Below are 24,391 nucleotides of genomic sequence, written 5' to 3' on the forward strand. Positions count from 1 at the left end.
CTAATGCCTGATTACCCTCCCTGTAAAGAATTTCTTCCTAATATCCAGCCTAAACCTCCCCTGGCACAGCTTAAGACCATGCCACCTTGTCTTACTGATCACTGCCTGGGAGAAGAGACCAACCCCCACCTGGCTACAACCTCCTGTCAGGGAGTTGTAGAGAGTGAGGAGGTCTCCCCTGAGCCTCCTCTTCTCCATGCTCAACAACCCCAGCTCCCTCAGCCTCTCCTCACAGGACTTGTGCTTGAATCCCTTCACCAGCCTTGTTGCTCTTCTCTGGACCTGCTCCAGTCCCTCAATATCCTTCCTGAACTGAGGGGCCCAGAACTGGACACAGTACTCCAGGGGTGGCCTCACCAGTGCTGAGTACAGGGGCAGAATCACTTCCCTGGTCCTGCTGCCACACTGTTCCTGATCCAGGCCAGGATGCCATTGGCCTTCTTGGCCACCTGGGCACACTGATGGCTCATGTTCAGCTTCCTGTCAATCCAAACTCCCAGCTCCCTTCCTGCCTGGCTGCTCTCCAGCCCCTCTGTCCCAGCCTGTAGTGCTGCAGGGAGTTGTTGTCACCAAAGTGCAGGACTCGGCACTTGGCCTTGTTGAACCTCATCCCGTTGGAATCAGCCCAACTCTCCGGTCTGTCCAGGTTCCTCTGCAGAGCCCTCCTGCCTTCCAGCTGATGGACACTCCCCCTCAACTTAGTGTCATCTGCAAATTTGCTAGTGGTGGACTCCGGTTGGTTGCTTTCTGCAGAGAATAACTTAGAAGTTATTTCCTTTCACTCCTGGGGCGGTGCAGCACTGACGGGTGGCCGCTCCCCTTCCCCGTGCTGGCAGGAGAGGGACGAGCTGCAGGAAGAGGAGAAGGCAGAATAATGAAGCTGAGCCGGCACTGTGAGTAGGGTTCACCCCTCTGGGTTCGTGCCCTCCTCAGGCGGGAGCCCCCTGAGACCCCTCTCACCACAGGGAAGGGAAGGAAAGGGAGGGCTGTTCCCAGATCAACGCCCAGCTTTTAGTCTGGAATAATTCATGCCTGACTCTGAAATATATTCCTTTTTTAGGTTTTTTTCCCTCTGTTAAAGTCCTGCTGCGTATGGGTGGGTGTGTATGAGTGAGGTGGGGCTGCGTGGGGATATTTAATCAGCTAAGCACGGAAAACAAACCCAATACTGTGCTTACATTAGCACTTTAGTTGCTGCCAAGGGGCAAGTGAACACCTGAGGGAGAAGGGAAATTGGGAGCTGCCATAAGGTAGCACTGCTAACACAGGACCCAAGGGAATGGCATGAAGCTGCGTCAGGGGAGGCTTAATTTGGATATTAGGGGAATGTTTCTTTACCCAGAGGGCTGTAGACCAGCACTTCCAGATCCTTTCCTGCCAGGTACTTTCCAGCCCCTCGGCCCCCAGCCTGCATCTGCAGGGGGGTTGTTGTGACCCAAGTGCAGGATCCTGCACTTTGCCTCATTGAACCTTATGCCACTGTCCTTGGCCCATGGATCCAGCCTGTCCAGATCCCTCTGCAGAGCCTTCCTGCCCTCCAGCAGATCAACAGTCCCACCCAGCTTAGGGTTGTCTGTGAATTTACTGAGCGTGCCCTCCATCTGCCTTCCTCCAGATCATCAATAAAGATATTAAGCTGGCCCCAGCACTGATCCCTGGGGGACACCACTAGTGACCAGCTGCCAACTGGATGCAGCACCATTTACCACCACCCTGGGCCAGCCAGCTCCTAACCCAGCACAGAGTGCCCCTGTCCAAGCCATGGGATGCAGCTTTTCCAGGAAAATGCCATGGGAGACAGTGTCCAAGGCTTTGCTGAAGTCCAGGTAGACTCATCCACAGCCTTCCCCTCATCCACCAGGCAGGTCACCTGGTCATAAAAGGAGATCAGGTTGGTGAGGCAGGACCTGTCTTTCCTAAACCTGTGCTGGCTGGGCCTGATCTCCAGGTTGTCCTGTTTGTGCCATGTGGTTGCACTCAAGATGATCTGCTCCATGATTTTCCCAGGCACCACAGTCAGATTTAACAGCAGTTAGACATTTTGTACTTTCTCTTCTATTTGGGTAAAATTCCGCACTGTTGAGACTGTTTTGCAACAGAGTTGCTCCTTAGTTTTGATGGAAAACAGTGAAAAATCATTGTAAAGATAAACCTACCAAGCCTACAGTAGAAAAAGAAAAGAAAATCTGACTGATGGTCTCACAGATCTTTGCATCTCACCACCTCCCCAAAAACAATCACTAAAATCTCTCAATAAACTTGCAGTTTTCACTTAATTCTTCCTGGGTTTTGAAACTCGTGATTTGGTCTCCTTTACAAATTAAACATATATTGTGTATAAATCTGTTTTTTGTTGGTTTTTTTTTTTTATTCAAAAAGAGTTTCATTCTGCTTGGTTCCACCAGTTCTCCTTATTGTATTGTGCACGTGTATTTTGTCAGTGCTCATGTTCACACTGACTGCATAATGAAATGTTGGAATAATTTTCCGTATTTAGTGTAGGTTTGCACCACTGCTAGTCATAGAGTGAGAAATTTCTCATATGTAATAATTAGGGAATTTTGTAATATCTGAAGATTCATTATATTTCTCTTTCAGTCTTAATCCTTTGATTAAAGTACTGTAAATTTCTCACAGTATCTTTCTTAAAGTCACATAAATGTTTCTGCAGTGTTTTGTTGGGCTTCTGATTTTTAAAGCCAAGTAGAATGCAGGAATAACCACATGCACAGATGCAGGATATGGAGGTAAAATCCAAATTTTATGATAGATTCTAAACAGAACCTAAATCAATAAAGTCTACTCTTATAAAAAAAAAAAGGGGCTAAGTTCCTTCTGGCATGTATAACCAAAAGTAAAGTCTCAAGAATGTGTTTGTTGGACTAGTGTGTTCATTCTGCAGAGTTTTTCAGAATTTGGATGCAGACCAATTGGGCAGAATTCACAGGAAAATGGTAGAACCTGCAAAACAGGACATGAGGAAGACAAGTGGAAAATTTGGCCTTATTCTAGAGAAAACGTAGGGCAGAAATCTTAATGTTTATAAAAGGTAGTTCCAAAAAGGAAAGGAAGGGAGTATCTTATAAGTGTGGACTGTTATAAGAAAGATTTAGACTTGATAATACACAACATTTTCTGGACAGCTGTAAAATTGAACATACTGAATATTTTTGGACATCAGTTCTGTTGAACTTGGTTTTCAGGACTATAAAAGTAATCATTTTCTTTTTTTGTTGTTTTAGCAGACCCTTATTTTCAAGCACATGTTTCTTTACACATCAGGAGGTGTCTCATGCCATTACATCTGTGTTCCACAATTGCAGTGTGATGTTTCCTTGTTCAGCATCATAAACTAGGTGGTGCATTTCTTCTAGATCAGGAATCCCTGCTACCGTTTCTGATGTTGAGGAAGAGTAGACATTCAATATGGAATTTACATATATTTCTTCATGGTCAGGAAAATTATGGATCCTGTTGTTTTCCTACTGTGTAGGTGCACTGCTAATACAGTCCATGGAAACTCTGATATGGCTGAGGGAAGGTGAAACAGTCACTCCAGTCTGTGTTTGAATGTCTCCATCAATGACAAGGACAGTGGGATTCAGGGCACCCTCAGTGAGTTTGCAGATGACACCAAGCTGTGTGGTGTGGTTGACACTCCTGAGGGATGGGGTGGCATCCAGAGGGACCTGGACAAGCTCAAGAAGTGGGTCCATGGGAATCTCCTGAGGTTAAATGAGGCCCAGTGCAAGGTGCTGCACCTGAGTCAGGGAACCAACCTTCCAGTACCTAAAGGGAGCCAACAAGAAAGCTGGAGAGGGACTTTCTACAAGGGCCTGGAGTGACAGGACAAAGGGGAATGGCTTTAAACCAGGACATTTAGATTAGATATAAGAAGTTTTTCACAATGAAGGCGGTAAAACACTGGCAAAGGTTGCCCAGAGAAGTGGTGGACGCCCTATCCCTGGAAACATTCAAGGTCAGGCTGGACAGGGCTCTGAGCAAGCTGGTGGAGCTGAAGATTTCCCTGCTTATTGCAGGGAGGTTGACTAGATTACCTTTGAGAGTCCCTTCCAACCTAAATTATCCTAGGATTCTATGAATGCAGTCAGAGCTCATTGTGTGGACAAGGTCGTTTGGGCCTTCTTCAGTTATTTTCACCCAGCATGTTAAAAGAGTGATGGAAGGAGTTCCCCGTATGGTCAGTGTTTTAAACCATTCCTGTGGTGTTTGCCTATCACAGAAAGTCAATAGTAACTGCAAAATAGCTGTGTGGCATCTGGTACTTACTTTTCACAGCCAAAATCCTACTAGGATTAAGCTGAATTTCATGCTTCCTTGGGGTATTATGGCTGTGGATTAAAGGGGAGTCTTGGGGAGAGTTTTCTGCCTGAAGATCAAGTTTTAGAAACAAAAGGGATGGGAATAAAACAAATCCTCTATTGCTACAGCTCTGAGGGCTATGGTTAACACAGAGTATCAGGCAGAAAACAGTCAGTTCATGTAGCAATGCCAGAAGGAAATGGAAGATTTTGAGTCCTGCTGTGAAAACATCTTTATGTCTTTGTGGGGTTTTTTGGTTTTGTTTTTTATTTTTCCCTTCACAGGTCTTGTGAGATTAACAGGGCTCTTGTTGACATCGTTGGCTGCTTGGTATTTGGGATTCTTCATCGCCGCTCAGGTACCCCAAACCACAATATCTAATGCTGAATTTCAAGGCATCAGAAAGAAACCAGTGTTGAGGGGGGTGTAATTATTTTTTTTTTTTTTTTTTTTTTTTCTTATACTGTATCTGGTATTTATCTGTATTTATATGCCAAATGAGAAATGGCTTGTTAGCTAAGCAATTACTTAGTATGTGCTATTATAAGAAGGAAGTTGGCTGTGTAAAATTAATTATTGCATAGCCAAACTTTTTCTTGGACACTATCTGTGAAGAAATATGATGTCAGCCTATATTTGCCAGTATGCAAATGTAATTAATTGAACAGTGATGGAAGAACACCTTATTTGTTTGCTGGCATATAAGTGCATAGCTGCAGCTTTGCTTATATGACATGTATTTCCTAATTATGGTAAACTGTTGAACCACTAACCAGACTTTGTGATTAGATTCTCATTATTTTTATCTCTAATCTGACCAAGTGGCTTAATGTGCATATTTTCTCATTCTGTGACTATGTTATTGTTTAAAAAAAAAGGTTTAAAATGAGAATGATAACTATTGCCTTCAAGCTCTTGCTAGGAAACCTTCATCCCTCTAGCCCTTGTTTCCTGTTGCATGGAATAGCACAAAATAATTACTCAGATCATATTAAATGGGGCATTTTTCCCTGGATAGGAGTCAATGATAAGTTAAAGCCCTGACAAACCTGTGATAATATTGCCACGATACAGGAAAACTCTCAGGATGGGGTTCTGTGTGTTTATGTTTGAGCTTAGAGCGTTGACATTTAGTGATTATTCATTCCACGCAGAAATTGTTTATGCAACATCCAAGGAAACGTTTTCCCACCTTTGCTGTTGTAGCCCCAGTACCCAAAAGGCAGAAATGTGACCACTGGAGCCCCTGCCCACCTGGGAATTATGCCTACCGGATCCTCAGTGGTGGGGGCAAAGGAAAGATGGCTAAAATCTGTTTTGAGGATGAGCTGTGAGTACCAGTCTAACTTTGCATCCAAACAAGTGTTTTTCAGTGTGAGAAAGAGTGTGTTGTTTTGGTCCAGTAGCAGCAAATGAGCTACTACCAGGGGGCTCCTATTCTGGTGAAAAACTTCTGAGCATAACTGACAGTATTTAATTCTTTTGTCCAGTTTAGTTTTGTTTTGTGGGCTTTTTCTAAAGCTAATCTCATCTTATATTCTTTGTTCCTCTGAATAAGCTGCATCCAACTGTTAGTTTCCAGTATGATTTTTAATTTCCACGGAGCAGCACAGCAAATTTACAGACTGTTGAGTGGTCAACACCTTCTGAAATTCAGGTTCTTTCATGGCTTTTCAAACTGGACAGGTAGAATAACTTCAAAACCTTGCAGTGAGCTTTTCTGAAGATACAGTCAACAGAGAACAGTGCCACAAACCCACATTTTATATTCTTTTTTTTTTTCTCCTTTATCTTTCTGTCTGCATTTATATGAAGTATTTTCTTGATCTGGCTCATTTTGAAAGACCCATTTTTAAAGGAAACTGACTGATACAATGGGCAAGATTTTTAGGACACAACTCTTGTTTACTACAAAGTCTTGAACTAAATAACTGAAGAAAACATAAATATCAGAAAACTGCTTAGCAGTGGTAAATATAACTTTGGATCAGGTTCATTTTACTGATACTGTACTTATTTCAATTCCAGGCTCATAAGTGAAGGAAATGGTAATGTTGGAAGAGGTATAAACATTGCCACTGTGAATTGTAAGTAAGAGAAAAAATGTTAGAGAGAAACATATTTTTGCACAGCAATAAATTACATATGTTCTTGGGGGGTTGGGTTCTTGGGTTTGTGGGTGTTTTTACCCACTAGCATGGAAGGGAAAGGAAAATACTGCAAACTTGATTCATGTTAAATGTAAGAAAAACAAATCTGTGTGAGAAAAACAATCTTCTGGGTAAACAAAAGAAACATGTTCAGAAATCAGGATAAGAAAATGGATGTGTGCATAGAGGTGGTGTAAGTGTATTTTATTAGACAAAAAACCTGTAGCACAGCACAGATATCTGTGATCTCCAGCAGAAAGACTGAATTTTCAGCTTCAATCCTTGAAAAAATATATCTTCTGCTCCACTGATAAGGGGGAAGCAGTAACTGGGAAGTGCAGTTCTGCCACAAGGTGCAGCCACGGCACAAATTCATTTTCCAGTCTTGGTCGGTGGACAGAAAGACAAACTCAAAGATTGATTAATATTAAACTGCCATTATAAGTCTTTGTTAACAGTAGGAACCACTGGGAAGCAGAAGGTGCTCTTCATTCCATATCTGGAGGCACCATTTTGATTTAGATGAATGGGAATGGTGATGAAGAGCAGGGAAAAACTAATGCCTAAATCTTGTGGGGGAGAGGAAGAAAGGGAGTTCATAGGCACAGTCAAGTTGGCTTTGATCACAAAACACTTATATTTCAATTTTTTGTATAAGCAAGGTCTTGATCTTGTCTAAACTTGCATGATTTTGTTGAAGGTTAAATTAACCATCATGGATTAAGAATCCATTCCATTTTTTTTTCCAGATAACTACTGCAATTTTTTTCCAATAATCATAAAAACTTTACTGGTTATAACAGATAAACAGTTAAAAAGTTAGTTTTCAACAAACAGCTGTAGAGTAAGAGGGCAAATACCCATCTTGAATGCATAAGCAAGATTATGGCATACAGGAGCAGGTAAATCTGTCCATTATCCTGCACCAATCTGTAGTGAGACATTTTTTCTGTGTGTCCTCTAATTAGATCAGTCAAACCAATGACTTTACTCAACAAGTGTCTTATGGCATCATACATATCTTTTATTCCATAATGATAACTTTCTTTTCTGAAGGAATATGGTCTTTTGTAAGAAGGAAGACAGAACTATTAAGCCCAAACCAACAACACAGAGGGAATAAAAAACCATTGTGTGAATTTCTCCTGTCTCCACTTAAGGCTTTTCAATTTTCTAGTGACCTCTGCTCAGAAGCAACCCAGGCCTAGAATTCTGTTTTACCACTGACAGATTTTTGCCACCTTTTCCCCTCATCAGCACTGATAAACCTGCCACGCAGAGTCCTGTGCTCAGCAGAATCTGCCATCGTAATTTTGCCACAGAGGAATCAAAGATAAGCTAGAAAGGAACCAGGAGCTGCTGGATCTTCTCACTAGAAATTGGTTGATGCACTCTAAATGGAAAAAATCTGCTCACACAGCAGGGATCCAAGCAGGGTCTTGGATAATGAAAGTCAATTAATTTGGTTTGCATGGATTTAGAAATCTGTAAAACATATTCAATTGTTCATGTCTTGTTTAACCAAAGATGAGCATCTGAACAGCACCATAATTCATGATGAATATTGGCCAAAATGTTTTGGAATTATTGATTATTTGCATGCCCTGTTTCTGATACAGTAATGATGATTATTGTGTTTCTGTCTGCTGACATTCAAATGGTATGAAAGCTTGAGCATCTCAAACACTTCACAGAATAGTCTTAAGCTCATTCAAATATTCTTAGGCTTAACCAATTTTCCTATCAATGGTTGTGACCTAGTATAATATATTTACATATAAAAACATGGAAGCACATGGAAAATTGATTTTTTCTTTCAAATAAAAAGTAATAAAAGTATTGTAGTCACACTTCGTGATTCAGAGACTGTATGAAACAAAATATTCTACTCAAATCTGAAACTCACATTAGTCCATATTCCTATTTAAAAACTGAAACCAAAGAGAGTTCAGAAGCCAAATAATACACATAGCCTAGCTTTAGCTGAAACTGGTAAATATATATGCTTATTGAATAAAATAATAATTGCTCATATTTACACAAGTGTTTTTTTAATTGCAGATAAAACAGGAAAAGTTACATCAACAAAATTTTTTGACATGTGGACAGGAGGTAAGGGAAAGAGTGCAATACAGCTTTGTTAGTGTTCCAGCACTAAGAAAGGACTTATAGAATTAGTCTGTTCTTTCAAATGATTATGTTTGTATCATCAACAAGGATCAGCTAGAAACAAACAGCTGCTGTCTTCATAAAATATGCCCTGGCCAGATATGATGACAAATGTTGCCTTAAAAGCTGAATTTCTCCTGTTGGTTGAGGTAGATGTCTTTTTTAAAAAAAAAATTATTGTTCTTTTCCCTTTTTTTAAATTTTTTTTTCTCCATTATTTCAGTCTGGTAGGAGTAGCCCTTAACCAGATACTACATCCAGATCCTTCACTCAGCAAAATCCCTTTTCCTGACATATTTTGTCGTATTTTAGTTGCAAAATCATCATAGGAGATATTCTAGTCTGTCTCTTAACATCCTTCCACGTAACCAGAAAGGTGATCTACTTGAAGAGTAGTTTTTACACATTTTCTAAACTTTGAACAGTAAGTTACTGAGGAGAAACAGAATGATCTGGGACACTGGCAGCTGATTCTCTGACCACTTAAAAATGCTTGTGGCCTTCCATGCATGAACAGGAACGTGATGTGTGTGTGATGAATGATCAGTTGTGTGACTGATTCCCACAGACCACTCGGGGGAGATGATGAGTTTCATCAGGAATGCCCAGGAAGGGACCCTCCTGCTGATGGCGACTCACGATGATGGAAGCACCTTGTAAGCAGGTTATTCAGGCTGAGGAACAGGGCTGGGGAATTACTGTTGAGTCATGGGGTGAAGGAATGGTAAATTCCACTCTATAGTCAGAGTTGTTCCCTCATTTCCTGCCCAAAAGGTTTTGATTCCATGTCCTTTCCGTGTTTGCACATATCAGGTATGTTGATGTTCCCAAAGATGGATAATTGCGTTATACTGTTTAAAGGTACCCCGAAGGGCACTGCTGTTACCTCTGAGTCACAACCTTCCTTATTCTTATATGTAATTTATCCACACTTACAATTATGATGTGCCTAGTTTTCATTCCTTCTTACATCTTAACCTGATTCTTCGGGTGCTTTTGACTCTTAGGGGATTTTTGGCTGGATTCATGATATTATAATCATCCAGGAAAATACTTAATCCACGTTTGATGCCCTTGTCCTTACTTAAGAAGGGTTGGAATATGAGATAGTGTTTGGGATACATTTTTCTTTCTGCTATGCTGTTACAAACAGGTTGCATTAACATCAGGAACATACTGAGGAGGAAGAAAATTCCATGAATTCAATGTGAATTCTCCCAGTGAATTCAATGTCATGCTACTACAACAATTCTCAGGACTTTTAATTCTCATTTTTGCTTCTTCTGGCTTAATGCTTATTTTAAAGCATGAATCAGCTGTGATCTTTTTCAGCATTTTTCACATCCTGAATTTTTAACACATTTTTTCACTACGTTTTCCTAGGTTGAAAAATGACGCCAAAAAATTAGTAGAAGAGCTGGGAAGTAAAGAAATAATGAATATAAAGTTCAGGTCAAGCTGGGTTTTTATAGCTGCCAAAGGCTTCAAGCTCCCAGATGATATCCAAAAAGAAAAGGTCATGTTCATTTTATTTTCACTTTATATTTGTCTGTGTATCAGGTATAACTTTCAGGTGCAGAATCTGTGAGTTATTTATAACAACTGCAGACTGTGCATCATTCTGTGCTTTGGAACTGGGCCATGTGCTAGAACTGACTTGAACCACACCAGGACTAAATAAACAGTAGAAAAATTTTGGAAGTGACCAGAGATTATAAAGAGGCTCAGTTTGGAAATGTTCAACTTGATGTCCTGTGCAGAGACATTTTATTCTGAGAGAAAACCCAACACAGGTGTCAGGTCCTTGATGATGCTGATTCCCTCCAAAGCCACGTCAAACTGCCACAGTGGGTTTTTTTTCCCAGAATTTACGGAATCACAGGATGGGTCAGGTTGGAAGGGACCACAGTGGGTCATCTGGTCCAACCTCCCTGCTCCAGCAGGGTCACCCCAGAGCACATGGCACAGGATTGTATCCAGACAGTTCTGGAATATCCCCAGTGAGGAGACTCCACACCCTCTCTGGACAATCTGTTCAGGGCTGGGTCACTGCCCAGCAAAGAAGTTCTTCCTCATGTCCAGGTGGAACTTCCTGGGCATCAGTTCCTGCCCGTTCCTCTTGTGCCATTGCTGGGCCCCCCCGAGCAGAGCCTGGTCCATCCTCTGCCCCCTCCCTGCAGACCCTACAGACCTGGGGGAGGTCCCCTCTCAGGGTCTGCTCTGGAGGCTGAACAGCCCCAGCTCCCTCAGCCTTTCCTGCTCCCAGAGATGCTCCATCCCTTCAGCATCTTCACATCTTCCTTTGGACCTGCTCCAAGAGCTCCATGTCCCTCCTGTCCTGAGGAGCCAGAACTGGACACAGCACTGCAGATGTGCCTCACAGGGCTGGGCAGAGGGGCAGGATCACCTCCCTGACCTACTGGCAATGCTCTTCCTGGCACACCCCGGGATTGGCCCCCAGGACACACAGGGACAGCTCTTTGACCACCAGGACCCCCAGGTCCTTCTCTGCAAAGCTGCTTCCCAGTAGGTCAGCCCCCAGCCTGTACTGGTGCAGAATATTGTTGCAGAATTGTTCACATTTCAGAGCTTCTGCTGGACAAAGGTATTCAACTGAGTGTATATCACGACAGCCATCTGGGAAATAGATAAAACACTCCCTGTAAGAGAGAAACTGGTAGAATCTTCCCCCATTATGTCAAGCATGATGTGCTACTTTGCTTCCCAGTCCCCCTCCATCACCCCTTTCTCTTGTATGAGGTTTGACAAACTACTGTGTAAATGGAGAGAACTTAATATTGATTTTTGAAATTTATTTTATTTTTACAGATAAACCACTCTGACCGGAAGACCAACAGATACAGTGGCTGGCCAGCTGAAATCCAAATAGAAGGCTGTATCCCAAGAAACCTGATTTGAACAAATGCATAACTCATTAATAAAGACATTTCTATATTTTTATACCTATGACTCTAATGTGAATGGCCTCCAGAACCCAATGAGCAGCTGAACACTAATTGTAAAATAAGTCATATGCACAGTTTTTAACCTTTCTTTCCTCTCTGTGGTTTTATTCTAAACTGAAAACAAATAGGTATTTTGATGAAAAGTGGAAATAAAATACTCTGGTTTGGAATTACAATGCTCAGAAAGTCAGCCATAAAATGCCATGATTTTTGAAAGTGAGTATACATTAGTATATTTTACGGGTTTGGTTTTATTTGGATTTTTTTTTTAGCATGTGTTTTCTTTTGGTTTCCTTTAAAATGCTAATATGCAAATAGAGCTTAACCTAAATTGTAGTATAGAATCCCTAGCAAGAAAGAAAATTACTTCTATCTTAGCTTATTAGTAACATTCTTTCTCTTCAGAAAAAGTATGGAAATAGTAGTCACATTTCTTGAGCTGATTTTAGTGATGTTGACAACACAGGGTAGCAATGTTAACATTGTATGTTAACATGTAAAGGTACAGTTACTTGAATTTTGAAATTTTTTTCACCAAATTTAAGCTGAAAATCTATATAGTTTGGTTTAATTATTTTTACGCCCTGTAAGTTTAACTTAAAAAAATGTAGTGTCTTCAAGCAAGCTGTTCATGCAAACTACAGAATCAAACACATGGTTGAAAGGAAACCATAGAACCTTTTATTCCCTTTCCCCTTTTCTGAAGCACAGCAAGTATGTCTGGACTGTTCTTAACTGCTGTTTGTCCCCCTGTTGTTCAGAAGCCTCCCATATGGCAGATCCCACAAGTTGCTTCCTGTAGCATTCCACTGTTATTGTAGTTATTCCCCACACATACTGATTTAACCTAAAAGGACCAAGCCAATTACATAGAGAATAACTCATCACTATTCTTTTTATGCCAGTACATTATTCATCTGTAGACTGTCCCCATCAACTCCCTCCTCCGTTGGCTGAACCCACCTGGTATGTTTTAAATTTTCTTTACATTTCTCTCAGCATTAAAACATTATTTCAGCAGCTTGGTGCTTCCTGCTTGAAGCCCTCTTGAAACCTCAAATGAAGCTTGGCAACTTCAAATCTCTACCCTTGTCACAGCTGTCACTGCCTACTTGTAGTCACTGCTGTGTTCCCAGCAGCTTTCTGGTATCACATCCCTCACCAGTCCCTAAAGTTTCCTGCTACCAGTTTGCAAACTGCTCCACATCCCAGGGGTGCTGCCAAAGAAACACTTAAATCAGTTTGACTTTGGCAGACTCAGTGGTTGCTCCTTAGCACCTTGCTGCTGGTGAGGTGGTTACAAATTGAGTACTTCAATGGCTGTTTCAATGTTTTCCCATATCTGTCATTCTTCTTGTAATAATAATAATTTATTCAGGCAGTGTTCATGTTACTGGCAGAACATTTATACCCTTACATCATAATCACCCTTTGTTACTTGCCTGAATTATAAAAATAACATAATTACAGTGCTAACTGTTGGCAATCCTCAGAGTCCTGGAGTCTGACAAGTCATTGCCTTCTGCTCCAGGCCACAATTAATCTTGCAGCAATTACAATTAAAATTTGCTTCGATTTCTGTTTAGCAGTTGCCATGAACTGTGCAAGTGCTCCAAGTAGTACATTTTCATGCCTTACACTTGCTCTGTTCTTCACTCTGTGCAAGTGTCTCACTCTTTGCAATCCTGCATTTTGAATCAAAGATCAAACCACACGAGAGCCTTTCACAGCACGAATTCGTGAAAAATTATCTTTGACTCCCTGGTGTTTTCACTTTTTCAGAGATGAAGTTGAGTCATCTGGACAAGAGTGTTGATAATCTCCAGTGCTGAACAGCTGTAATCAGCTTTGTTTTAATTTGTTCATGACACAGTGTTTAAACACGGTGGGCAGAGGAGCCTCAAGTGCTTTGATAACCCTCTGATCTGGAGAAATCATGGAAAAGTGATCACTCGGGCAAAATGGGTGCCACTTTTTCAATCATTTTTCAGATTAGAAGCAATCTTACAGGGAGTTGGTTTGAAAGTGGGATTTTGACTTTGCACCCACATCCTGAACACTTTTAAAGGCACTGCCTCCTCAGGAGGAATGAAAAGCTTTTTCGTGGAATTGTAATCCTGAAAAATTAATCTGGGGAAAGCTTAAGTATCTTTGGATTTATAAATAACCAAAAGATCATGAAGTTAAAAATTTTAATTTTGTTTGGGGGTGAGGCCATAGGGTGTAGAATCCCTAGCACAGATCTCCTTCCTTCCTCACCTTCTCTGTCAGGTGCTCTAGACCACAGACCAGCTCCAGTGAGGGAGGTGGATGCTCTCAATGCCAGGTGACACTGCTAACCACAAGCAGCAGCTGTGGTTGTGTGGAAGTGATTTGCTGTGCTCTCCTGGGCTGCATAACTGCTGGTGGTCTCACCTGTGAAGTACCTCTGGGTGGTTAGTGGGGTCACCACCACGAAATGAGGTGAAAACCTGCACAGCAATCCATCTCTTTCTAACCCCAGCAGGCAAATCCCACGGGAAGACATGAGCTTTGGGCAGTGACCTTACTCTGGGCGTGGGTTTGTGGATTTAGAAGCAGAATGGCACAGCAGGTGGCAGCAGTGTCTTTCCAGATCTTCCGAATCTCTGCAGAAATACGGAACCTGTCTGTGCTTACCTGTCCTGGACAGACACTGGAAGCCAAGTACATGGCTGGAGGTCACCTTGCCTTTCCCTTGTGGCTGGGTGGAAGCCAGCAGCTTTTGCCTCTAATGTTCCAGACCCTCCTTTCCTGGGTTTTGCCAGTGACAGGCTCCCACTTCAAATATCCCTCCCCCCCAGCAGCAGCCTGCCAGTCAGCATTCCACACGGGAATGTCTCTTGGACCCTCTGACCATTTAGCTGGACATTTCGGGTGCTCCTGCTTTCACCTCCAGTGTGAACGTGGCAACCAATCCCACAAGGAACAAAGTACCTGGAAAAAAGGCACTTTTTTCTCTCTCCATTTAAGAGCATGAAAAGCATTTCAGGTTCTTGACATGCCTCTTAAAAATCCCTGGATCCCTGGTGGTCCAATTTGATGGCAGCGGTAGGAAATATTGATCAAATAATAGGTAACATTTTCAGTTTCTCAGTGCTAACTGTTCCTTCATGTTCTTTGTGTAATGTTATCTGCCTCAAAGTGGGAAGTTTCCTCTGTATTTAAAAGAAAAATACAAGAAAGGAAAAGTTCTTGGGTGAAAGATCCCCTTTTGCAGGCAGGCAGTGCTTAAAGGAAAACTCCCACAGAGTGCAATCCATGAAGACCAGCAAAGAGAAACTGCTGCTTTTACTTATACATAATGCCTAGAGGGAAGTAATGTATGACTGTGATTTATCTGATCTCTCCTTAGCTGCAATGAAATGCTGAATGATGACTATAATTCAGGGGATTAAGATGGGTGGTTTTAATAATGTTTGAGTGACAGCAGTCCCTCGTTTCCTGGGACTCTGAAGTTTTGATTTCACTTCTCTGTTGTGGGTTTTATTTGTTTTGTTTATTTGGTTGGTTGGTTTTTTTGGTTTTTTGTGGGGTTTTTTGTGTTGTGTCTCTGTTTTTTCTTTCTGGGAGAGATTTTGAGCATCGTAGGAGATGTAGCATCTCCTTAAAACACAAACTTCACACTAGCAGCTCCTTTTTCCAAAGATGAGAGTACGCAGACAGGTGCTTTAGCCAGTCCCTGCCCCACTGCAGGTCTCATTAAAAATAAAAAATATTTTTTAATAGTAATGTTTCAGCCAAAAGCAATGCACATTTCAACTTTGTACTTCTCATATCTTAGATGGCTGTGCTTTTCATAGCTACTTTCTATCTCCTGGGAATTCCCTACCAGAGTTCTTGGGAATGAGACTGAACTCTACCTTCTCCCCCAGGGTCTGTGACAATCTGGACTTGAAAAAGAGGAATGAGGTCTGAAAGTAAGATTTTTCCAAAGGGTTATTAGTGTTTTGGAGTCACTCCTGACTATAAATTCCACTTTTGGTCCTATCTAATAACGTGCTACCTGATTTTATTGCCTGCAAGGACTGCAAGTGGAAGAATTACACCTTCAGTATCTCTGGATACAGGAAATCACCTCTGTGATTTCACCCTGTGCCACCACAGCTGATGTATTTAAAGCCAGACAAAAGCAACCCCGTTTTGCAGAAGAATGAAGAACAAATGTTTGCCTCTCCTTCAGAAGTCACTGCTGTGACTCCTCACGAGTCTGTCTGTGTTTTATGACCCAACACACCACCCATAGTTGCTCTGCAGTTGCCCAGTACTAAAGATCAAGGAATCTGACATTCCTTGTGGTGTTTCAGGCTGTCTCCTGACTTGGAGGATTTGCTGATCAGGCTTTTGATCCCTTTCATTGAGAATGCATCCTGTAAGTGCATGTGCGATGTTACAGTCAGACCTGGTTTATGAACAGGTTGCTCAGTGTGACAGACAGGACTGGGGGACACAGCTACAGCTCCTGCACAAAGAAACAACTGGTGATTTTTAGGACATACAAAGTGTCTGCACCTCGGAGTTCATCAGAATTCTGTGCGCCTCTGTTCACTTCACTGACTACAACGCTGGCCTGAGAGCAGCTCTGCACACAGCCAGCACCTGCTTTAGAGTGATCTCTTCTTTACTGACAGCTCAGATGAATGACTGTGAGGGCTTTTTTGTGTCATTTCAGAGAATGGGCCAGGAGCACAGAAAATTCAAGTCCTGATGGGCTTCCCTGTCACAAAACCCCTGTCCATGTCCAGCTCCATCTGATGGCTGCTGAGAATCCCCTCCAGAGGAAGGGCTGGAGGCTGGTGAGACTCGGGTGCAGAATAACCCTGTTCTGGGAGGCTGTACTTCCCCACTCACGTGAGGAACTTCAGCAAAGTAAATTTTCCTCCTGCTGCCCACAGCTTTCCTCTTCTGACTTGTGTAACATTCCCCTTTGATGGGAGCCCAGCCCAGTGGCGCACCCCTCCCATCCCTTGCCCAATATTCCAAGTACAAATAAAGGGAGGTTTTATTTTGTTGTTTTTCACTTAAAACTTTTATGGCGCTGTACCAAAAATGAAGGCTCAAGAGTTTTCTGTGATACAATTTCCCACAGTTTTTATTGCCAGTGCACCTCAGCAGGAATGCAACATACCCCCTAACTATCTGGGCTGGCTGTGGCTCCATTAGGGAGCATTGCTCCATTGGATGCAATAAAACTAAGGAAAGCCCCCTCACCCTGCCCAGCAGAGCATAAGTACTCCTTGTTTATGCATATATCACTACAACTGTTATTTTCCAGTGCTGCTGAAACTAATGTCTGATATCCCAGGGATTTCCCACAGAGGAATTTGCATTTAGAGATTTACGAGGTTTGTTTCACATATATGTAATTTAGCCAGAAAACGTCAGTTAAACATATATACATCAGTCAGGCACCACACTGTTCCTGTTTATGAAGTACTTGAACATTTGTAAGACACAACTGATGCCACTCAGGCATGGAACTGGCCCTGCAGATTTCATGATGCCGTTTGTTATCCCATGTTTATTCCCGAGATGACGTGGCCTGCCTCTGCACTTGGCAGTGTTAGATCTACAGCTGGATTCAATGATCTTAAAGGTGTTTTCCAACCTAAATGATTTTGTGATTTTGTCATTCCACTGTTAAGGAAATTTTCCTGTGTGACCATTCAGGAGCCACCTGGCAGTCACAGTCCCACCACCAGAGGCTTCCTCTGCTGGGACTGAAGCACTTTCATGGCAGGCAGTTCCAGTGACCCAACAGGTGCCCTGCTTGACTCCCTGCACACCCCACCCACACAGTCAGACCAGGTTCCCTTCCCAGCTCAACCCCAGGTTTCCCACAGCAGAGTCTCAGACATCTGGATCCTTTACAGCACTTCATCCACAGCTCAATAACACACAAACAGCTCAAGTTGCTGCCTCTGAGGAGGGACCCCAAACTAAGGAACCTTGGACTTTTATCCCCTCTTCCTCCTGAGTCCTTGGCTCCTGCCTTGTCCCTAAGTGTCTGGTCACCTGGCTGGTGCCACAGGTCCCTGTGCCCTTTGTTGTGCAAAGTGTTGGTGCCAGCTCACAGCCTCTTACCTGGAGCTCCTGCCACCCAGAGCTCAACCTGCACCTTGAGCTGCCTGCACTGAATGGGTTCCTCAGCTGTGGTGAAAGCATTTTCCTTCTTTCACAGTCCACTGCTTGGTGTCTGAGCCCCTGTTTGTGTTTTGCTGCAGTGAAGTGAATTTGTCAGTGAAATACTGACATATTTCATGACAAAGAATGAGCATTAATTAAGTTCGTAACCTGTTTGGTTACTATGGCACAGAAGGGATAATTCAAATTGTAACTGCTCAGCAATAGTCATTCCTGACCAAGGAATGATGTGGCATGGAGGGAAAGAGGGCAAGAAAGGGTTACCCTGGCTGGAAGCAGGGATTCCTGAGACAGGATTGCTCCCTGTGAGGGAATGAAGTTGCACTGGGTGATGAGAAATCCTGCAGCACTGTCCTGTGGCAATGGTGCAATGGGAGCACTCAGGGGCCACTTTTGGACAGCAGGGCTGGTGCTGGAGGATGGACCATGGGGCTGAGGTGCCCTGTGCCAGCACTCACCTGATGGATCCCAGCACGAGTGTAAGGAATCAGCCCATGCCACATCTTTGCACCGGCCTTGCAGAACAACTTAGGGCAGCAGGACTTTGCTCTAGACACTGTTCATTAAATCCTTTTTTATTCAAGCACAAATATGTGCTTAATTCGCCTCAAGGGATACAAAAATCCCCCAACATTATTCCGCCAGGTCCTTCGCTACTATTTAGTTTCCTGTTGGCAATGATCATTTACATGAGTCAAGGAGCACATCTCTGTAATTTTTAAAGCAACAAGATAAAGGAACAGAAGTGGAGGAAGCTCATGCAAAGCTGGTTGCACCCAAGCAGTTCCTGGGCAATCATATACACTACAAGCTGTGGTTTAGATTTCAGTTTCTCCCCACCCCATGCAAACTGTAATGCTTGAATGCTAAAGAGCTGTGAGGAAGTGACTTTATTTGCCTTATCTGTAACAGACAATGCTCTTCTATTCCTTTCTCATTATCAGAAGCTAGGAAAGTATTAAAAACGGTTAGATAAAAATATCACCCCTTGTAAATATCCAGATGTCAGGATCCATTACCTCCTGGCAACTGCTTGGATACCATCATCATAATGATGACTAACAAATGTCAATATCCCTTGAACAAATAGGTTTATAGTCCAGATAACAAAGTTTTAATTCTTAGTCACACTGCCTTATATGAATTGAAGAAATGGTCTCTCTCTTCGAGGGGGGATTTTTTTTTTTTCATTTTTTCCTCTTTCCCCATGCTTCTTGATAGATTCTCTTCATTGTGGTTATTTAATTTATTTTGGCTATTTTGTTGTGTGGGGTTTGTTTTTTTTGGGGGGGGGGGGGGGTGCCCAATCCATTGCATGGTTAAAGCTCCTCTTTCTCGTTTGATACTTCAGGTTTTGCTCTGTTTATTTGCTTTTGCCTTTGGTTACTTTGAAATTTGGAGGCAGAAAAATACGTCACTTTGTCAGCTGTTGCTGGGTTAGGCTCTTCATTGCTTCTTAGCAAATTTTTACTCCTTTTCTCAGTGGAATTTGTACCATCTAGTCCCTCTACATTATGATTTTTATCATTTTCTCAGTGGAGAAAAAAAACGCCAACATGTAACTGAAAACAAACTCAGAGTGTGGATAACAACAAAGAGGGAGTTCAGATGTCAGTTCCTGGGCTGCTTTCTGACTGCTTTCCCTTAGACACTCTTTTAAAGCTACTTCTGGGGACAGGAGGGGAGTTTTTCATACTGTAAAAAAGGAAAACACTGGCTCAAGATTCAGAGTCCAGACAGGAAAAATGGCTTTGGCAAACACACCAGCACAGACAATTTGTGACCAGGACCCAGAGTTACAGCATTTTCACTGAAATATCATCACAACTCCCTCTGCAAAGCGTTCCCACAGTAGTTCAACATGTTTTTCTCAGGCACTGGTCTGAGAACCACCTCTCTGCCCAGAAAGCATGACGCCTAACAAATGTGCAGGGCAGGCGGAAGAAGGGAAAGCACCCAGGCAGTGAGTATTTAACAGGAACTGTAAGTCTCTGCATGCAGCTGAAGAGGACACAGCCCACTGAGTGAGGGTAGGAAGGACCTGAGACTGCAGAAAACTCATTATCTGGATAGTCCTAGTCCAGTGCATGTGGGATTACCCTGGTATTAATGATGTCAGCAGCTCCCACTGCTTTGAGTAATTTGGATCTCTCAAATTTTGTGCTGGAAAAAGATCCCCTTGATTACAATATTCAGTATACATAAGACAATGAGGCCCCACTAAATCACACTCAGACAAATCACAGTCTTGGCTCCCTCTCTGTGACCAATAGGAAGCCACACAGTGATGGACACTCACATGAACAAGTCTCACCCCCTTCTTCAGGATTTTCCTTCTCATCTGTAAGGATGAAACTTGCATGTCCAACAGTTGGTACTGTGATCCAAACTTCAGCCAAGTCAAAAAGCAGACAGATACTCTTGAGACTTTTGCAGGAAGAGGTGGAAGAGTTCATACACACCCTATTTGCCGAATCCTTATAACCCATCCCTTACTAAAGAAAACCAAGGCTCAGAAACACGTAACTAAAGAAAAGGGCTCTGACTTGTGTCTCATTGCTCTGAACCATGGAGAGTACTGTACCCACTGATGTATTTTTTTGGCCCCTCATGCATACACAGACCTGAGGATTCACCTACCCCAATTATCTTTTCTCTCTGACCTTTTCCCTCCTCTGTTTATCTTGAAGCCTTTCAAGCTTTCACCATCCACTCCTTCCTGCCATAAGGAACAAACTGCTTTTTGTCTCCATTAGCTGTGCTGAAGCAGTTTTGCATTTGCACTGCAAAGCACCTCCAGGCATTAACAACTTCTTGTCAGAGAAGACCATCAGCTTCCATCCTCTGGGCCACTCTCTCCTGGCTTTCTGCGTTGTTGCAGGGACCCCAGATTTTCATTCCCAACTTGCACCCATTTGGGTGTGAGTGACAGAAAGCTGACGAACCAGGAGATGTTCAGTTTGGTTTTAAATCTCACACAGGCCTAGGAGCTAATGAAGAGCTCTCTCCTGGCTTTTTGTGAGATCTCCTCACTGTCAGAGCATGGGAAATTCAAATGTCCTTGACTTACGGTAAGCACTACTTAGCAACAACTAAAACATCCCTGTGTTATCAACATATTGTCCAAAACACAGCACTGCACCAGCTACTAGGAAGAAAACTAACTCTCTCCCAGCCAGGACACTGGGGAAGGGATGGTTCTGTGGGTGGGTTGCAGCATCCCCTGGTGTCTGAGAGGATGCTGCTGAGCTCTTTGTAGAGATGCACAGTGGGGGAATGAGAGACAGGGGGCATAAACTGAAACATGGGGGGATATATCCACCTGGATATGAAGAAGAAGGGAAAAAAAATCATTAATTAATCATTTGAATTAATTTCATAGTGAGGCTGTGGAATCTCCATACTTGAGGGCTTTCAAGACTCAATGGGATAAAGCCCGAGGCAACACTCTCTGAAACACTTTGATTTATAAAGATTGACTGGACAACACCCAGTGTGATATCTGAATAATTTTATGATTAAGGATTTTTCCTAGTGGTTTATGTCACATAATGATCCTGCCAACTAGTGCATTTACATTACATTTTGATATTTCTTTTTAAATTACAATCTGAAATGGCTTTGACAAATGCTTGGTCATTCATCTTCTGTGTCATGTCTCATTTTTCTGTTCATTAAATTTATTTCAAAACATACTCTACACTCTCAGATTTGAATGAAATTCTACTTAATTGTTTTAAAGATCCTTTATTGTGTTGTCTTAATCTGTAGAACTGTATTGCCGGTGAAACAAGCTGTTATAAATCATTGCACAAACATGAACACTGTTTTCAATGCCTTACATTAAAGCATTTTCTATCCACTAAGGGGGTAAGGATTTTGTTTTGCTGTTTCAGGAAAAAAAATAGTAGAACCAAAATCTTGGCATGTGGAGAAAGGAAAACATCTATTTCACCCTTCACAGCAGGTGATACTGCCCAGAGTTCTTCTTTTTTTGAGAAACATAGTCCTGTGATTAAACAAAGCCCCATAACCAAACTGATCATGAAACAAAGACACTGCTGAAAATTCACAATCTAGTCACTACATGGGTGTACAGCTCCCAAATACATAAATTATGTTTAGCATGTCTCAGTAATTGCAGCAGCTACAGAAAAAAATAATATGAGAAATAAATTCAGGATAATATATCAACTGAAACCAGGAATTTTTGATGTATAGTGGAGCCACACATTCAGTAATAATTCACTGAAAGGGTCTGCTAAGTAAAGTTACAATTCTGATTGTTGGGGGAACAGGAAAATGAGCTTTGTGACATTCTGACAACTCATGGAGGACACAACTGGAGATACTCAATTTTGTCTCATGAGTCTCCACATGCCAGAATGTCCCCTTCCATTGTTAGGACAAGATGCATTATGCAAGTTAAGTGCTCAAACAACTTCTTGGAAAGCTCTATGTATCTCACAAGAAAAAGCATGGAAGGCTCTGATCTGCTCACTAATGAACCAGAGCTCAGAGGAACCTGGGAATGACATCCTGAATGCAGCCCTGAATGCTGCTTAGAGAGTGTCAGTCTGAATCAGACACCAATAAAGAAGCCTTGTTCTCAGGAGTATAGGTAGGATTTGAGAACAGTAAACCAAATAATCGTGGAAAAATAATTATTTGACTGTTTTGGATTTAAAAGATGCTTTCTTTTGCATTCCAGAGGATGAGTAAAGCCAGGCTCTTTGTGTTCAAGTGGGAAAACATGACAATGGGAAGAAAGGTGCAGCTATCCATGCAGAACATCAATGGTGGGGGAACTATTTTGGGAGGGTCACTGAGTGCTACAGGGATTTTTGCTGTTGTTCTCTTCACCCTGTTGTTGTTCTCTTAATATTAACCCTATTATGCTTTGTCTTAATTGTAGCACTGTGTATTTGCTGCATATATTTTGCATATTTGATTTGGAAAATCATGAAGCAATTGACTGACCTGTCATCCCCGTGATTCATTTTGGGAAAGTATGTGATGGTTGTAAGAAGTGAGGCTCCTGAGTCTTGTCATAGAGACAGGCCTCAGAGCCTCAAAGAGGGGGAATGATGAATGGCTCCCAAACAGATAAATTAGGCTTAACCTGTCCCAGTAATTGCAGCAGTGAGAGAGAAAAGAATAGGAGAAAGAAACCTGAGGTAATGTATCAGCTGAAATTAGACACAGGGAATGCTGAACTGGCAAACCAAGGACAGCTTGGTGGAGCAACTGAGGTAATTCCAGATTACAAGGAACAAAACCAGGCCAGCGCATCAGGCCAGGAAAAGGTACTTCTGGTAAGGGGTGGTGGAGAAGGCCAGGAGAGCTTAGAGATGTGTTCTCCTGCTGTGGGCAATGTCCAGCTGTGGTGGTGCCTGTGAAGCATCAGCTCTGTGTCACATCTTGCCACTCATCTGCAGCCAGAGATCAGAAACCAGCCCTCTGAGTCACAGAGGAAAAGGGCTGGGTCTAGAGAACAGTGGGAGAGCTGTGGGGTCGGCCCCATGGACTAGAGTAAGGCAGTTTGAAGCCCACCAAAATAGCAGGAATTGAGAGCAGCTGATCAGTTGAGGCAGCAGGCAAAAGCAGAGGGAGTGAGAAGTAAGAGCTGATCCTGCACCTGACTTGGAAAGCCCCTGGCTGAACAAAGCATATTGACTTTGCTTAACAGCTTAGAGCCTGTAAAAAAAAACAAAACAAAGAAAACGAAACCAAAACAAACCAAACAAAAACCAACCAACCAACCAAACAAAACCCAAACAAACAAAAAAAAACAAAACACCAAAACCACAAAAAATGAGAGAGGAGAGCAAAGCCAGCAGAAGAGGGAGCATCCTGACCCAGTGACTCTGGGAAAACAGCACAAGGATTTGAAAAAGAGCTTGAGAGCTCAGCTGCCCTGAACCAGTGCATAACACAGACAAATCACGCTGTGTGTCACTTTGCTTTCTCTCACTCATATTGAACAACCTCAGCCATACCCTGCAGCCTCTGGCAGCCCTGGCTCAGCCCAGGTGAGTGGTGGCACAGTTTGCCACCCTGGCTGGGCTGGAAAGGCTCACTGTGACCTGGAAAAAATACTCCCTCTGCTGTGGAGGGGGCCCTCACCCACTTGTTTATTGCATGACGGGATGAGAAGGCTGAAAGGGTCCCCTGGAGGGCACAGGACCAGCGTTCCCAGAGAGCAATACTGGTGGGATTGGGGCACAGCAGCTTTCCTGGGCTTGTCTGGAACCAGCAGGTTTCACCCCAGATGTGAGTGAGCTGACTCAGTGAGCTGACTTTTTTGGGGAGGAAGAGGGAGTTTTTGCTCAAGGGCAATATTTCCAAGTACCTCTGCCATTTGCCATGACACCCTGACACCCTGCCATGCAGCACAGCCAAGAGAGGAGGAACTATGTTGTGAGGAGTTACAGTACAGCCAAGAGAGGAGGAGCTGTGTTGCAAGGAGTTACATTTCTCCTGTTCACTAAACAGCAGGAGGAAAGTTGGCATACAGAGAAAGGGAAAAATACCAACACATTGCATTATTGTTTCTTGAGCTGTGGTGAAACTGTCACCTTTAGAGTATGGATTTGGCATTTGTCTGACAGAGCCCCTCCA

The 24,391-nt window shown here is 42.7% G+C and overlaps 1 protein-coding gene across 1 annotated transcript; it reads left to right on the forward strand.

Annotated features, from left to right (window-relative positions):
- Positions 1–635: 635 nt before the first annotated feature.
- FAM3B (family with sequence similarity 3 member B) lies at positions 636–11,583 on the forward strand. Its single transcript, XM_027635283.1, has 8 exons — positions 636–893; positions 4,608–4,745; positions 5,530–5,653; positions 6,352–6,410; positions 8,535–8,585; positions 9,211–9,298; positions 10,026–10,158; positions 11,472–11,583. Exons 1-8 carry the CDS (start codon positions 875–877, stop codon positions 11,559–11,561), a joined length of 702 nt encoding a protein of 233 aa, XP_027491084.1. The 5' UTR covers positions 636–874; the 3' UTR covers positions 11,562–11,583.
- The last annotated feature ends 12,808 nt before the right edge of the window (positions 11,584–24,391 follow it).

This window comes from Corapipo altera, unplaced genomic scaffold, assembly GCF_003945725.1.
Source record: "Corapipo altera isolate COAL_440 unplaced genomic scaffold, ASM394572v1 0, whole genome shotgun sequence".
Taxonomy (NCBI): domain Eukaryota; kingdom Metazoa; phylum Chordata; class Aves; order Passeriformes; family Pipridae; genus Corapipo; species Corapipo altera.

What these genes read in the sequence shown, in the direction of transcription:
- FAM3B (XM_027635283.1), top strand. An exon ending in AAAGAAACCAGTGTTGAGGG is followed by an intron (nt 4,746 to 5,529) that starts GGGTGTAATTAT and finishes TTGCTGTTGTAG; the next exon opens with CCCCAGTACCCAAAAGGCAG. An exon ending in AAACATTGCCACTGTGAATT is followed by an intron (nt 6,411 to 8,534) that starts GTAAGTAAGAGA and finishes TTTTAATTGCAG; the next exon opens with ATAAAACAGGAAAAGTTACA.